This window comes from Copadichromis virginalis, linkage group LG4 (assembly GCF_057382275.1).
Source record: "Copadichromis virginalis isolate Kocher_CV1m ecotype Utaka linkage group LG4, C_Virginalis_male_GT1.1, whole genome shotgun sequence".
Lineage (NCBI taxonomy): Eukaryota > Metazoa > Chordata > Actinopteri > Cichliformes > Cichlidae > Copadichromis > Copadichromis virginalis.
Window position 1 is genome coordinate 25,015,194 of NC_140621.1, and position 16,458 is coordinate 25,031,651.

Consider the following 16,458-nt stretch of genomic DNA (forward strand, 5'->3'; position numbering starts at 1 on the left):
GAGCAATTTATTTAGCGCAAGGCTTTGGTCGTGCATATTCATTTCCAGACACTTAACACGATTCTACACGGCTTACCAAATGAGCTCTGAGTGCTGCTGCTCTCTTACTATGTATACATATGCTAAGTGTATTCAAAATACCCAATCAAAGCAGAAGATACAAAAAAACAAAACAAAACAAAAAAAAAAAACCCACACAATTAATCACAGACTTTAAATAAATAAATAAAATGGGAATCCAGGCCACCATTTGAATTCTGTATCCTCCCTTAATGGACATAATCAATACACATATGTAATTAAGGGAATAAAAGCTTTCAAACTTACCGCTTTACAGTTTCAATCAGTACTCAAACATCTGTGCTATATATTAGTCGGTCACACTTCACCTCTTAGGGGTTTAATCTTGTAGAAACTCTTGGTCACAACAGAAGAGGTGATGAAATTCAAATACGGTGCTTAAGAGGCCTGTTGACCCAAAGCCGCAGACAACAGGTGTTATTCAAATTAACTTTCATGGATTAATATTGATAAAGCAGCCTCTCCGTGGGCTCCACACAAAACCAAAACGTCAAAAGGTTTACTGCCACCTAAGGTTGATTTGATCGATGTTGGGCTTGGATTGTAAGCACGTTGGCGTCAGTGCGTTTGTAAACTCAAATGACTCATCTAAATGTAAATGTTTGTTATTTTGCGCTTCTAGACAGATTAACTTTCTCCCCAATTAGGAAACTTGCACAAACATATTCAGGTTGTCGTAAGCCTGCAGTAGTTGTATCCATTTCGCCCTCTGGTGGCCAATCAGGAAGCAATCTTCATTCATCTTTGCAAACAGCTGACAACAATTTGTCTGTTAAAATTAAAGTTAAAAGCTGAGAATATATACACGTCGACTATTACTCTGCCTTTGGTAAAAAGGAAAAAAAAAGGTACCTCTGTAATACACTTAGCCATTAAAACATTAAAGAGGTTGACAGGAAGGCAAAAATATTTAATTTCAAGTGGGTGAGCCTGGCTGTGTAGCCATGGTAACAACACAAAACTGTCTGCGGATATCAGAGGAAATAGTTCATGTGTTTCAAACCTCATTTAAACTGCATTCAGTCTAACATTACCATAATGTGTACTCTGAGGACAATCTGCAGAGGCTGCGTAAAGCAGCCTGTTGCAAGGGACAATCGGCTTTATTCCAGTAGATCAAAAGCCATTCTCCTCACCGCCAACAAAACAAGCAATTCATATACAAATACAGACAAAGAGTAGAAAACAATCAGCCATAAAAAAGTCATTTAAAACAATATAAAATCTGTCAGTTGAGATGAATAGCGAACAGTCATCTCCCAGCTTCTAGTCCAAAGTAACGTTAACAGAAGCTAAAGCATCCACAGCCCAGCTGGGGTACTGGTCACCAGAAGGAAACAGTCGCTTCATGAACGTCCGTATGAACTCAGGGAAGCGGCCTTCCACAATGCTCTCTCTCACAGAGCGCATCAGCGTGAGCTGCAAAGACAAATGATTGATGAACTGAGGAAAAATAATGCGATTCTTATTGATCTGCAGTGGGAAATGATCTTCTGCTGTGCACAAGGTCAGCTACAGGTCAGTGTCCTCTGAGGTAGTATGTTAATGTTTTGCAGCGATCCATTAAAAAGTTAATGAGGCATTAACCATCAACCATCACTCCTGGACACTCCAGAACCACCATACAAGTGGCTTAAAAAGAAAAAAAAGAACCAGCAAACAAATAGGATGCGTAATCGATTGGATTATATTGGTTACGATTTCCTAACACCCATTTTGGCGACATATCTGTAAGAATATTTGGCTTTTTGTGCTTCTGATTATGTCAAAGCAACAAAACGAGTTGTGCTCCTGCCACACAAACCATACTGAAGGATTTAATAGCCATCACTGAGAGAAGGGTATCGTCACGTCACATAAATTTGAAAAGATAGACATTTTTCTTCATATTTCTGCCAGAGAAATTCAACTTTCAAACATACTGTGAAAAATATGTCGCACTTCAAGCTTATTGACTGAAGATGGCAGATACAGGAGAATAATAAACTGATTAATCGTCAGATTTATTCCATGCATGTGCCTTTTTAGTATGTCGCCTGCTTTGAAGCACATGAGAAAACTGTCAGAATAAAATAAAGAAACCTGTACTTTGTCAGTCATAGAAGATTTTGCTCGAACTGACCTGGTAGGCGATGTTGTGGATAGTGATGTGATGCATGGCTGCAGTGTCACTCTTAAACAGAGCATGCAGGTAAGCTCGACTGTGCCTGAAAGAGGAAATGCAGACATTATTTACATTATTTAAGTGCTGAATAAACCCCCCGCCTACCCAGATTTTGAGCTTCCTCCTTTCACAGAACACTCTGCTTTTGTCTGCAGGACATTTTAGACCAAGTGATGCCAAAGGACTTATTTTTGCTAGTCTTCAAAGATGTTATTATCTAGATTTAATTTTCTCAAAATAAATAAATATAAAATGAAAACAGGTAGAATAAGAGCCAGCTGGCTAAAAGAGCTGTTCTAGGGCACTAAAAAGAACTTTCTAGGCTTCAATTTCTGTCACAGTAAAGAAAATGCTTTGGCAAACTGACTTACTTCTTGCAGGTAGGACACTGGCAGTCTGGGTCTATGGGCTGGAAATCTTTGGCATACTGCTTATGTTTCACTTGGAGAGTTCCCCAGGGCACCAAGGCAGAGCCAAACCTCTGAGAGAAAAGAACCATGACTGTCAGAACAGAATGAAATACATCTGAAGTCAGTTGTGGATCCTAATGCGATTTCTCAGAAGGTAAAGACGGATTACCGCAGTGCGTGTTGGGAAAACGCAGTCAAACATATCACATCCCAGGGCGACGCATACCACCAGATCCACAGCATACCTACAACACATGACCATGTGAATTTATTACGTGGTTAAATGTACCACAGCCAATATTCAATTACATTTTATTTAATCACAACAGCCGTCGCCTCAAGGCACTTTATATGGTAAGGTAGACCCTGCAATATTACACACAGAGAAAAACCCAACAATCATATGACCCCTTATGAGTAAGCACTTTGGCAACAGTGGGAAGGAAAAACTCCCTTTTAACAGGAAGAAACCTCTGGCAGAACCAGGCTCAGGAGGTAAACAACCAGGTTCTCATGATGGATTTCAGTGAAAACCAGTAAACATACCCTACACCCATGAGATAGCGGGGTTTTTCCCGAGGCAGGTGATCAGTGCTTAGTGTCACCATCTGCCAGAAGTCATCCTTCTCTTCTCCTCCACTCAGTCCGCCAATGGCAAAACCAGGAACATCACGCTTAGTCATTTCTACAGGAAGAAGAAACAATATCTTAAGTGAAAGTCTGATCCCTTATCTTGAATTCTGATGCCCTTTCCAAACTGCATGGCCCTTTAAATAACTCGGATTAGTTCCTCACCACGCCCTGATATCTTTGTTTCACATAAGCTTCCTCAATAGACTGAAACATGTAAACTTTTTAGTTAATGCTGCCACTTTTCCACTTACTGAAATAAGTGTAAGAGGAAAAAGTGATCAAGGCATTTTAGCATGTATTCAGCCTTCATAAATACGATGAAATTATTCAGCTTGATTTTCAATATCGGTACATGAAGAAAGTGAAAGAGCAAGATTAGTTAATGGAGACCCACTCATATTAATTAAGTTAAGTTTGACCAGTATCAGCACATTATAGATCTAGTGGCCATCAGCATATAGTCATGTAAGTCCATGGAAAAAAATAAAATAAAATCCAGTAAGTGCCTCCCACCTGAGCTCCTTAGAAGCAACAGATTTCCTTGTTAAAAAAAAAACAAAAAAAACTTGGTATGTGTTATGAAGCTATTCCAAAAGAAATGTTTTCCCAGTTTTTAGGTTCTTAAAGTACATATTGGTGGATATACTGTTTTTTAAGACATTAGAAAATTTGACAAAGAATAAATCATGGCTAGAAAATGGTATCAAAATTTAGGTAAATATATTTGCTGTAACTTGTTTTGACCAGACACCCAACTCATGTATTAATATAACCCTGTGCAGTTTACACAAATGTGCTTTTTTTGATGTTTTCTCCAGTGAATTATTAGAAAACATAAAAAACCCAGGGTACCAAGATTAACTTGATTAACAAGAATATTAACAACATATTAACTGGTGACGCTGTGGTGTTGAAACTGTTATGTCTCTCTGATATTGATGCTCAAATGCAGGTTATAAAAAAAAAAACAAGCTGAAAAAAGATGAGATTTGATTTTGACTTCTGACATTTGAACGGGTGTAAAATTGATTTTTTTAAACACAGCCCAAGTGTGTTTTTTCAGCTCGGAGAATTTAATGTGACTATATTCTGTATTTTAAGTTATTTCAGCTCTAAAATGCTGGAAAAATACAGTGAATAGTGCCACGAAAAGTGCCAAATTTTAGCCCACCCCACGTATGTCTAATATGGCTTTGTTTTCTTCGAGAAGCTGTAACTCAGCACATATCCTCTGCAGCACATGTAGCAAAGGGCACATCATCTGAGCAGACAGTGGTGAGGATGCATCAGCAGCTTCACATTTCACTGATAGTTTGTGATAAACAAAACTAATAATTCCCCCACTTTAACCTAACTTACATACTGTCTGAATATATAAGATAGTACCATCAAAAAGCAAGAACATTTCCCTGTGTGCTTTTCTTCCAGCATGCCTGCCAATTTTAGATCAATCCGATCACAAACGGGGGATCTTAAAGGACTTAACAGTCAAATTTCAGCCTTTATATCAATGTGCGTTTGTAAAGCACATCAGCCAAAATATATTTATCATTAAAGGAATCTCAGTGTCAGCATCAGCCTCTGTTTGTTTGTTTTTTTACCATCTAGACAGGCCTTGCGCAGCTCTGCATTCAATCCTCCCTGAATGATGGCAAAGAGGTTTTGTTTGTCTCGATTTTTATTGGCTGCTATACAGCGGTCCAGCCAGCGAACGGATCTATGCATGGCCTCTTCTACCCGTGGTCCTGTCACAGTACTGCTGACCACATCATCCAGCTGCATCATGATGTCTGACCCTGGAAGAACACAAAGAAACATGGAGGTGCTGTCCGTCAGCCACAGAAATACTGACGAAAGCTCAGAGTATCTGCTGGTTAATGCTGAGTCAGTTATTTTACTCCTTGCTGACCCAGACTGTTCTGTATGCTGATAGACTTCTCAGGACTTAGTAAGATTTCTTTGCCGTCGTAGGGGGACCTGAACTTGACTCCTTCCTCCGTAACTTCGGAGAGCTCGACGAGAGACACCATCTGAAACCCTCCACTGTCCTGTGAGCAAAGAAAAAGGAACGCGTGGTTTTTAAGACAAAAGTTTCCAGTCACATGTTGTACTTTTATTTGTCATCCACGTATGACAAATAAAATGTGAAGTTAAACTCACAGTTAAAAGATTTCTCTTCCAGTTCATGAACCCATGCAAACCATTGGCTTTCTCAATCAAATCGGGACCCTTTAGGCAGCAGAAAAGACATTTACACAAGAAAACTGACATGAAATCGTCAACAAATGGTTTATGCCCAGTAAAACACGAGATAAAAATTAAATTTGCGTTATAGCAAACCTGCATACCGGTCTCATTCCAAGGTGGTATGTGTTTCCAAGGCAAATCCGACATCCCAGATCTTCCAGCTGATCCACAGTGATTCCCTTCAGGGTCCCCTGAGTCCCGACGGGCATGAAAACCGGGGTGCTAACGGTGCTATGCGGCAGTATTAGATCACAGGCTCTCGCTTTAGTTACTGGGCATTCAGCAACAATTCGCAAAGAGAGAGGAGACAAAGCTTTCTTTAGGGACATGTTGTTCTCTATAGTTTCTGTATGAGCCCCACACTCTATGGGGGCAGCCATGTTTTACCGATCACGTGACATGAACGGACGTCCAACTGACAATCGTGACGACCAATTAGAATTATCTGATTCGAGCGTTAAGACGTCCAATCAAAACGAAGTTTGGTGAAGCGGCAGCAACATTAGCCAATAAACCGCTTTTATTTGTGCAAGAGAGGCGGGGCTATAGTAACCGGCACCGATAGGATGTCATCTTCTGTGACCGGATGGTGTTTGTGTAGAGGAAGTTTTGCTTGCGAGTTTTCCGTCCGTTTCGACTGCCTGGGTATTTAGTTGAGGCGTTTTGTTATTATACGATATGATATTGGTGTGAACTGCATTACTGGGAAGCGCACAAGTATTCAAAAAGTGAATAAAAGCCCGAGCTGAAGAGGCGGGGTTTTAGCACTCTAGAGTAACCCGAGAGCACCTTGCTGCTAAGCTAACGTTACTGAGCTCGCTAGCGCGGCTAGCATTAGCCTCTGGTCTGTGTTGAATTGAAGGGGCTCTTCAAGCTCACGAAGCCATGGGGAACCGGGGCATGGAAGACCTGATTCCCCTCATCAACAAGCTTCAAGACGCATTCAGCTCCATTGGCCAGAGTTGTAATTTAGACCTTCCTCAGATCGCGGTGGTCGGTGGGCAGAGCGCTGGAAAAAGCTCGGTTTTGGAGAATTTCGTTGGCAGGTAAGTGATAAGTGTTAAATGAGCTAGTGTAGTGTTACGCCCTTCTAACAGGCCATGCTTGGTCGTACGTTGTCAAACAGCCCGTTTTTTGGTCTGGGAGGTACGGTACTTTTGGAAATGCCAGTCGCATAAAGCTAAGCTAATGTCACTTTCCCAGAACGTAACGTCAATATTGATTTACGCACTTGCGCTGTAGATTCAACAACTTCAGATACATACTGTTCTTGTGTATTTATGTAGTGTGATATTTGTGTTACGATCTTAAAAAGAAGCTTACTTTTTCTCTCTTTTCTTTACTTCATACAATTTTTTTTTTCCCCAACTCGATTGGACCACCAACTGTTGTCTTGCATTTGCTGATAAATTCGTTTGTCCTGCCCAATATGTTTTAATATGATTAAAGGCTTGTTCTGGGTTGCCATTTTTTCAATAGACCTTAGTGCACGTAATCTTTCCTGTAATCTAGCTTAATGGGCTTTTCCCCCTTTTGTTCTCATATTGATAACTACAGGCCACACCCTGAGAGTCCTGCAGAATTTATATTACCAACAAATTTAAAAGATGGAGGGATGACTGTTTGTTTTACAAGGGAGGGAGTTTTATTGGATGGTAACTGGCAAGGTGTATGGAATAAAAGGGGTATCGCAGTGTAGGCAGAAAGTCACCTAACTTGTATTTTTACAGCTACTTATTGTATTTTGACACAAAACTTTGACCTCAAAGCAGACTGTCTCTCTTTACAGTGCTGACATTTCCTCAACATAGCAGACATAACTTCCCTTACCAGCTTCCTCTTTTGTTTCTGTTTTTGGCCAACGTTTAGAAATTATAGAAACAGACTTGACATCACTGTTTTTTGAGATGCATTGCTTTTAATCTACGGTCCTCCTTACCAGACTGGCTCTATCATTGTCATCAGGCTGGTCTTGTTGTTGTCGCCTGCAACAGCAATGAGTGAGATCACCCTGCAGTAAAAAGAAACATAACAAGTTTGCTCTGTAGTAGCTTGTTTAACAGGATTTCACCTCCTTTGAGAGACAATCAGTGTGTAGCCCAACCCACACACGTATGCAGGCTGGTCGGCAGACTGGAGAAGGCACATTGGCTATCAAGATTGAATGCACATAGGCTTTTGGTTATAAAAACGGAGACAAGAGCATGTTGTAACTACTCTCGGGCAAGAACATGCATGCAGATTAGACTTCCACTCAGTGTGCAGTAATTCGGACGAGTGGGACTTTGTGCTGGGAGAACACTCAACACAAATCGGCAGCAATTAACTTGAGACATTTCATGGTGACCGTGATTTGCTATCGTGCTGGTTTTCCACTTTATGCGTGTTTACAGGGCAAACATACATCCATGTGCTGACAAATTATTGTAGCATTGTAGGCTGTTCACTTTCATGTACCTTTCATAAGGTGTGCTTAATATTGAAAAGAACACCATTTACTCTGTTTGCATGTTGATGCTGTGCGGGTGAATTTAATGAGGGCTGACCAGCTGAAACAATCTTACTTCAACCTCGAAGCACGGATCTTGGAATTTGTTCCCTCCATTGGGCATTTTGACATGTAACAGCTGTTTCTTGATTTTTAAAATGACACCTAAAAACACAACCATATGAGGACTATTGATTATCCAATTAGTGCTGTGTACAGGATTAGTGCCACTGTGAGCCACACACCACAATTGGGATGCTAACACTGGGTTGTTTTTGGCACCTGTGAGGCATGGCTACTGGAAACAAATGGAGGAACATGTTGAATTGTTTTTTAACTTCACTTGTAAAACCCTTGCTAAACCTGTATGTTGGCAAAGCTACGTATAGGTGTCCTGAGATTCAAACAGATCAGTGGTTGATTTGGGGAAAATTTAATTTCCTTCTGCTGTGCAGATCATTTAGAGTAGTAAAATAAGTCAGGCTAGGCACACTTTAGGAGTTGCTGTACACTGCTAAAGCATTGGGCAAACTCATGAGTCATTGTTGACTAAAAGGTTTGTTTGAACCGATACCTAAACCTTGTACCATGTGTTCTACTCATTTAAAAAAAAAAAAATTCAAAGCAGATGAAAATGATGCGTGTAATGGTGTTGTGGAAAACTTCATTTGCAATTCTCTGTGGTTTCGCCTTTTTAATTTTTTTTTTTTTTTTTTTTGTGGTGTTCTTTTTTTCTTTTCACCATGAGTACTGAGCTTCTGTTACACTCGGTAATGGCTGATCTGTAATTTCCCCAGTGACTGAGATCTTTTCTTTGGTGAGGTGCATGTTGTGTGTAAAAGGCTGGCTTCATATCTGTGTCCTATGGGATGAAAATAATCCCTCTGTTTTTTTTTTTTTTTTGTTTGTTTTTTCCCCCCCCCTTTTGACGTACCAGCAACAATAGAAACAGTGTCACTTATTGCTGGGAAAACAACTGGGACAATGGAGTGATGATTCTGCCACAGACTGTAAAAGCTGCTCGCTTTCTCTCTCTCACCTGAACTTCATGCTGATGTCATGATCCACAGGTGCCAAGTGACCTCACCGCCTCACTATTAATTTAGCAAATGTTTGACCGCCACAAAAAGCACGTCGGCTGCTGCTTGGTTTCTGCTTTAGATTTCCTGGTTTCACTGGAGAGGGAAAACGTTGGGCTGGTTTTGGGATCATGTGACCTAACTTGCTATTCTTTTGGCCTCTGCTTTCAACAGCATTAGTGTGGAAGACAAATATGTTTTGCGTGGTTGATCCACATTCTTGCTGGGGAGAAGTTTGTTTAATAAATTACTGTATTTCCCGGACTACAAAGCGCACCTGAATATTAGCCGCACAAGCTAAAATCAGGGGAAAATCCTGTTTTGTACATACATTAGCCGCACCTGACTAAAAGCCGCAGGTGTTTCAATGTTGACTTATCATATGTAAGAGAATATGCACAAAGGGAATTGTCAGGAAAGAGATGGCTGTTTGGAGACATCACTTTTATTAATATTTTGAAAAACAAGTTATAGGTACATAACGGTAACCTACAGCACACCAAAAAAATAGATTCGGACTACCTTTTAGGCTCAGGTGCAGTGACACAGCTTTAACAAGAAGAAAAGTCAGTCATTCACCACCATCTTTCTCTTCTTCCTGCGCACTAAAACCACCAAAGTCCTCTCCTCCAGTGTCGGATACAAACAGGCTCAGGATGGCTTCGTCATCCACTCTCCGCTTCTCTCCTTCGTTGTCACTTTCAAAACCAAAGAAATCCTCGTTGTCAGTGTCAGAGTCGAACACCCTCTGAAGGGCCGTGGCAGTGTCCTCCTCTCCATCATGCAGCAGTCCAGCCCTTCAAAATCCGTTGGTGATCGTGGATGCTTTCACACTTTTCCACGCTGTCAGAATCCACCGGTGGAGTTGAGCATAACTTGCTTTTCGCAAGTTTATCGCCGCTCATCATCCACGCCTCCCGCTGAACGCGTACCGCTACTTTGAAGTTTGTTTTTTGCGCTACTTCGTACGGCACTACGTTGCCTGGCGGACGGACATGTGACTAACATACCACTCTTGAACCCCGATCCTTCCGCCAGGCAACGTAGTGCTGTACAACAGCGGAACACACAAAACAAATCGTCTTATGATATGACAAAAATCATGGACAATCCATAGAAAAGCCGCACCTGACTAAAAGCCGCAGGGTTCAAAGCTTGTGCAAAAAGTAGCGGCTTATAGCCCGACAATTACGGTAGCTTGTGTTTCAGTCTGTTGGTACGCATCTAATCTTATTACATTATCCACCCAGCCAACTTAATGAGTGACCTCAGGTTTTACTGCAACACTGACTTGATTGACTAAATAAATATTTACAATAGATTAGATTAGATAGAACTTTATTAATCCCTCGGGTGGGTTCCTCTGGGAAATTCGATTTCCAAAAAAGCACAGCACCGACAGAAGTTACAGAGTTATACACACACACACATATATATATAAATACAGAGACAATATAAATAAAATATACGAAGGGGATAAATAGAATAAATTGGAATAAAAATAAAAATACAAGTGAAAAAAAAAAAAATAGTCTGTATTGCTTTGAGTTAATTTACTGGTCCTTACCAGAAGATATACTAAGGTATTACAAAGAAAAAAGTAATCTGTGTAGTTAAGAACTATCTTGAATAATAAGCAAATTTTCTTTCTGTGTGTGTTACTCTACTGAAATGTTTATGAACCAGTGCAAGTATTTTCAGTTCAGAGATGCTGATCACACCCATGTCTCTGTTTTGGCTTTGGTGTGTTGTGATTTCATTGTATCAGTTGGGCGCAAAGACGTCATATCTTGTAGTGCAAGCTGGCCTGGGCGGAGGTTATTATCAGATCTGTGACAACTACGCTGCAAAAACAGACTTTTTTTTTTTAAGTGTTTGATCAGTTAAGTTTAAAGGGGACCTATTATGCTCACTAGAATAGAGTGGCTTTGTTGTTATCTCCTTTTGTGCAGCTCTTCATTTCAGCCGCCATCTGAAACAAGCTACTTTAGCTCTATCTTCAAGGACTTCCTTCCTTTGAACTGACTTTCTTCTGATTAGCTACCCCTTCACAAATAGCAAATTTGGATACCAAGCAACTATATCCTGTACACGTCACAAACACCCAAGAATAGGTGAAACTGTCAGAAACTCTCTGAAGCTTAGAACTTTGTCTTGATCTGATAAAATATTTTAAACATTGCTCTGCTTTGATTTCATGGCACATTTATCAAAATATGACCATGTTGACATAAAACCTATTCACTCAAGGTTGATGGTCAAGCTTTGCTGTCCTTTCTGCAAGTACTCTGGCATGATGGCGGGAATTATTGAGCAATTCAAGCAGAAGTATGGATGCTTTTGTGTAGTGCAATCAAAGAAGAAGGAGCACACTCAGTTGAGTGGCAGAGAGTGAAGGGATTTTCCACTAAGCAGTTGGATTTTGGTAGTGCTTCAGGAGACTTTGCTGCCTGGCAATGGCTCTTCGTGCTCTCATTGACAAACTGCGGAGCGGGAATGTGGATTGCCATAATTATATGTTCATAGCCACTCCAGAGACCTCCTGAAGTCCCACCAAACCACAAACACATTTTTTTTTGTGTGCTATGCCCTCCTGGGAGGACCTGCTGTGACTTTAGCATTTTTCATTTCGGTTTGTATGCTTGAAAAGGAGACTTTGTACCCCTGTATAGGCATGAGGAGAAGGAGGACAGGGTTGCTCTGCCTGTTTGTAAGAGGCAGAGGGTATAGGGGCTGGCAGGCAGGGGGAGGGGAGTTGGCTCTCATTCTCTCCCTTCCCTAGTCACTCTTGATTTTGCTTTCTCTTGTGTTCAAATGAAGGGAGGGCAGCGCATGGATTGATGCTCTTTGCTTGGCAATGCATAATGCATCAAATGATACACAAGCTGCTCAGCCTCTTCTATCATTTACAGCGCATCAATAATGGAACCCTGGCCTCTTGCTTCTTTTCAATATGTCACTGCAGTTTATCCAATTCTGTCTGCGCAGACTGACTGGCTCAATTCTGTCCTTGCTGTATGTCTCCTCAAAAGAGCACTTTGAACCAAACATTATGGGCACTTTATTTTATTGCTGTGGATCTTTTACCAGTGACCACTTGTAGAGACCGTAAGATGGGATTTCACTACCGAGAAGTCAGTGGAGAGTATCCTTTACCACCAATGCTTGCTGGCTTCCCTAGACAGCTTCTTCATACCATTTTCCACATCTGATCTAATCTTGTCACACCTGAAACGCACAAAGTGGCTTTCTTCTTTTTCTCTCTTCTCCTCTTTTTTTTTTTTTTTTTTTCTCTAAATCTGATCCACAGCTTTCTGCCTTACACAGCACCAGTGGTGAACCACTGACCTGTGGATTTTTGCTGACCCCTGGTCAACTGGTGAGAAGGTTTGGTATATTCCCCACTGTTTGATCACAGTCTAGGCCTAACAAGCAGTGAGTAGTATGGAAGCTCCCCTCTTTTATCCTGTGGGTGACACATTGCTTTCATCCACAGGGCCCTTAGACATGTAGGCCTGGTAATGAGAAGAAAAAGAGGATGTGGGTTAGTGACGCACTCATCACTTCTAGCAGTATTCCTGGCCTGGGAATACTGATTACCACCAGATGTAGTATGTTTGTAGGGCAGCAGACTTGACATTCAAAATTTATACGGGTCTGCAGAAAACTGGGTGGAGGCGTTTATCTGAAGGCTGACTAAGCAGGGTTATCCATGTGGTTAAAAATTCCATAGGTACTCTGTCACTTTAAGAGGAACAAAAAAGGTAACTGAGTAACTTCTCATTGTTTCCTATAAGCTTGGTGTCTCAGTTGTGCACTGTTGCACCCGTTGTTTGTTTGCTGTCATCTAAAGCTTATGCACTGCATTACATTTTGCAGTTGGCATGATGAAAGCCAGTTGTAGGTGCACCTATTCAACCTATTCTCCGACCTGGGGCCTAGTGTGGGAAAAGCATTACATGTTGCTGGCATTGACACAAAATCTAACAACTGCTAGCTGAAACTGTAGGCCGGAGATCTGAATCTGATAATGGCTTGTTTTTCAAGTGGTTTACAGATAGTGAAACTACATTTATGTTACTCAGTCGAAATTTTGAACAGGATGTTATGTTCCATAGTGTGAGATGTGCTTTTCTTCATTTGTCAAAAAACTGCACATCCAAAGCCAACATTTGTAAGACCCTAACAAACAAAAATCATTATTTCATGGTTACAACTTGTGATGATGCTCAGTTAAAATCGATACAATGAAGTTTAACGTCTTTGTTGTTGTCCCTTGCCGTGTTCATATTTAGGAAGCCCATGCAATGGTGACTTATTTGTTGATAGTTTTGTGTTTGGCATCTACCATAACAGATTTACAGGATTTAATGTTAAAGACAAAACAAAAATAGAATGGCTCTCATCTCTTTAACTCACTTTCAAAGAAGGCCCAAAAGTGCATAAAGACAACCAAAAGACAAGCCATTTGGCCTGCTTTGAACATCACTGACACTTTGTGGAGTTATCCAAGTGGCTGTAGAAAGTGGTAATGGTGGACTTAAAGGCAGCCTTATGTAAATGTGTTATATTCATGTAGATAAACCAGCAGAAGAAAGGGATTGACTCCAGACAAGGTGTTTTGCTATGTTACAAAACACAAACTCCAGACATTTTATATACACAAGCTATGTAGCACACTAAAAGCGAAAAACACAAGACAGAATAACATAAGACATCATTACAGAGGAAAAAAGTCGAAACTCAAAGTTGCCTCCTCAGCTTTGCTGCCACACATCTTCTCCCCTGGAATTGAAGTAAGCTTTTGGATAATCATAACAACACTGAATTTTCTTTAGCTGTAATACAGATAAATGCACCGCCTATGCACATCTTCAAGCTGAGTTTTAAACATAAAAGAAACATACAACAGAAGTGAAAAGATTTTCTTGTTACACCAAAAAGTTTCAAGACACGGCTGGAAGCATTATACACAAGTTTAAATGTTACAGGGGGAAACTTTTCTCGATGTTGAAGAAAAGGCAAAACTATTTGGTGAGGAGAAGAATAAATGTATTCCAAAATTGCTGAACTATTGATACAGATGATAAGTTGCATAATTTTATTGAACCTACAACTGCATTCAGTAAACCACACAACTCTCTGTGGGTATCTGGCGTGGTCTGTGTCATAGGGCTGAGCTAGTCGATTCATATTTATTTTTATCATTTATTTATTTATTTTATTTATTTTTAAATTCAGTCTTTCAGCCTATTCATCTGCTTTGAGAGGGATCGAGGTTCCACAGTTACCAACTCCATGAAAATTAAAGATTTAGCTATAAAGCCTGTCCATCTGTGCTTGGTCTTGGGGCTTATGTGATATCTCAGCAGGAGACCTGCTGGTGGTCTTGTCAAGACTGGCTTCCCTGCCATCACACTTTCAGACATTTAGAGTGGCGCCTGTCCACCTTTGGTTTTAAAAGTATTAATGCTAGTCGTGAAGCTTTTAATGCACTTACTTCAGGATAATTTGTTTTTGACAAGTCAAGTAATGGTATCTTCTCTTAATCCAGTCTCTTTATCCGTTTTGTACTCTGCCACGCTCTATTCAATTTTTATCTTCCGAATCGGTGCTATTTCTAAGTGGAGCATCAAGGTTTTAGTTAATCTTTTCATAAAATATGAATCCCATCACTAGAGTGTTTTTCCAGGTTTTACAGGTTGAATATTTCTGACTGAAACTGTAGTCATATTTTTCTCTTGTCAGACAACAAATTTTAAATTGTAGCCCATGAACTCGACAATCTAATTAGAAATTTCTCCAAAGCTGTTGTGCCTCAGTGATAAAACATTGTTTCCTGTGTTACAATAAAAGCTTAGCTGGTTATTGGTCGATGCTGGCATTTAAAAATATTACAAAGAAAGTTGGGGACTCAAAGTTGTGTTCTTAGCCTAATTGCGACATAGTGACTCAAAGCTTTTGAAAACCTCCGTTTACTGAGGACACACTGAAGCCTTTGTGAGACTTTACTGGTTTAATGTGTGCTTCCTCTTTGTCTAGTTTTTTTTTTTTTTCTGTTTTTCTTTTTTAAGATATTGCATCAAATATTAGTTTAACTGTTTGCAAACCATTGAACTGTGAATCGCAAATGCATTTAAAGCGGTAAGATAAGCACAGGTGCCTTCATTGTGTTCTAAGGATCACTGTCTGTGGACGTCCTGGGGGATCTGTTCTTAGATGGCATTATAATTACACGCTGTTTGGTTCATTATGAAAGGAGATCCATAAATTGAAAAATGAAGTTTGTGTAAGCCATTGCAGATATGACCATAAATTCTGTTTTAGGGTGCATTTTGCTCATACTAGCAGCAGTGGGTGTGCCTGTATTGGTCTGTCTTGCTGTAATGATGAGAGAAAATGACTTTGTCACATTTAATTTGTTGTGAGTGAAGTTGGAGGCGTGAAATTCTCCTGTGCCCATCAATTTACCAGAGGCCAAACAGTGGGGAAATGGACATTGAGTGCAGTAAAGAATTGATGTAACTTTTTCTTTCTTCCTGTCTCTTTCTTTTCATCTTGATTGCTTGTATTATGTCTTTTGTGTCACCTTTACAAAGTATCTGGTGTTTATTTTTTTTATTTTTTTCTCTCTGTCTCTTTCACTCAGGGACTTCCTTCCACGTGGCTCAGGCATTGTGACCCGCAGACCTCTAATTTTGCAGCTGATCAACAATAAAGCAGGTGAGTATGTCAGTCCTGTACACAGCCACATCCCAATCTCCTTTTGTAGCTGCCCTGCATATGGCCTCTCGGTCACAATGCCTCAAGCTAGGCACACTGTCTTCTATTTGCTGCTTTCATCCATTTAATATTTTCTCTCTCGCTCTCCCTTTCCTTTTTGTTCCCTTTGTCCTCTGTCTCCCCATCTCCCTTGTAAACGTTACCCTGTCACTGTGTGTAGAATATGCTGAATTCTTGCACTGCAAAGGAAAGAAGTTCGTGGATTTTGATGAAGTGCGGGCAGAAATTGAGGCAGAGACCGACAGGATAACAGGCTCCAACAAAGGCATCTCTCCTATCCCAATTAACCTGAGGGTGTACTCCCCACACGGTAATGGACACAAGTCTTTTTGAAACTTTAATCACAAAGTCCAGAAAATCATTTTTTAAAACTCTTTGCTCTCATGTACATATTAAGACCATTACCCCCCACACCCTTTTTTTTTTCTAAGCCATTGCAGATACGACCATAAATTCTATTTCAGGGTGCATTTTGCTCATACTGTGAGTGTGAATGTTAATCCTCTGTTTCTCTTTAAAACTGATCATTGTTTTAGCACAGTACTGTCTGATAGGTTAATTTATTTATACAGC

General features: G+C 40.3%; 2 protein-coding genes across 8 annotated transcripts in view; one reads left to right on the forward strand and one right to left on the reverse strand.

The window, feature by feature from the left end:
- Positions 1 to 970: 970 nt before the first annotated feature.
- qtrt1 (queuine tRNA-ribosyltransferase 1) lies at positions 971 to 5,986 on the reverse strand. The gene is made up of 9 exons (XM_085454445.1): positions 5,637 to 5,986; positions 5,449 to 5,517; positions 5,198 to 5,336; positions 4,890 to 5,084; positions 3,202 to 3,340; positions 2,825 to 2,900; positions 2,617 to 2,726; positions 2,204 to 2,288; positions 971 to 1,500 (listed from the first exon to the last, which is right to left on the reverse strand). The coding sequence occupies exons 1-9, from the start codon at positions 5,913 to 5,915 to the stop codon at positions 1,348 to 1,350; spliced, it is 1,245 nt and encodes a 414-aa protein (XP_085310571.1). The 5' UTR covers positions 5,916 to 5,986; the 3' UTR covers positions 971 to 1,347.
- Positions 5,987 to 6,098: 112 nt separating this feature from the next.
- The window catches only part of dnm2a (dynamin 2a), a 31,396-nt gene continuing 21,036 nt past the window's right edge, over positions 6,099 to 16,458 (forward strand). For 3 of the 7 annotated variants that reach the window (XM_085454439.1, XM_085454437.1, XM_085454440.1), the window contains exons 1-3: positions 6,100 to 6,581; positions 15,752 to 15,825; positions 16,046 to 16,195. In XM_085454439.1, coding sequence (XP_085310565.1) covers positions 6,421 to 6,581; positions 15,752 to 15,825; positions 16,046 to 16,195 — 385 coding nt within the window. In that variant the 5' untranslated portion in view covers positions 6,100 to 6,420. Of the gene's footprint in view, positions 6,582 to 15,751; positions 15,826 to 16,045; positions 16,196 to 16,458 lie in introns of all 7 variants that reach the window. The other 4 variants (XM_085454442.1, XM_085454441.1, XM_085454443.1 and 1 more) reach the window with 2 other exon arrangements.

Coding starts and splice junctions, on each gene's coding strand:
- qtrt1 (XM_085454445.1), bottom strand. CDS start 5,915: ATGGCTGCCCCCATAGAGTGTGGGGCTCATACAGAAACTATAGAGAAC. Junction 5,085..5,197: donor CAGCATACAGAACAGTCTGG/GTCAGCAAGGAG, acceptor GTGTTCTTCCAG/GGTCAGACATCATGATGCAG. Junction 2,289..2,616: donor CAGTGTCCTACCTGCAAGAA/GTAAGTCAGTTT, acceptor TTCCTCTTTCAG/GCACAGTCGAGCTTACCTGC.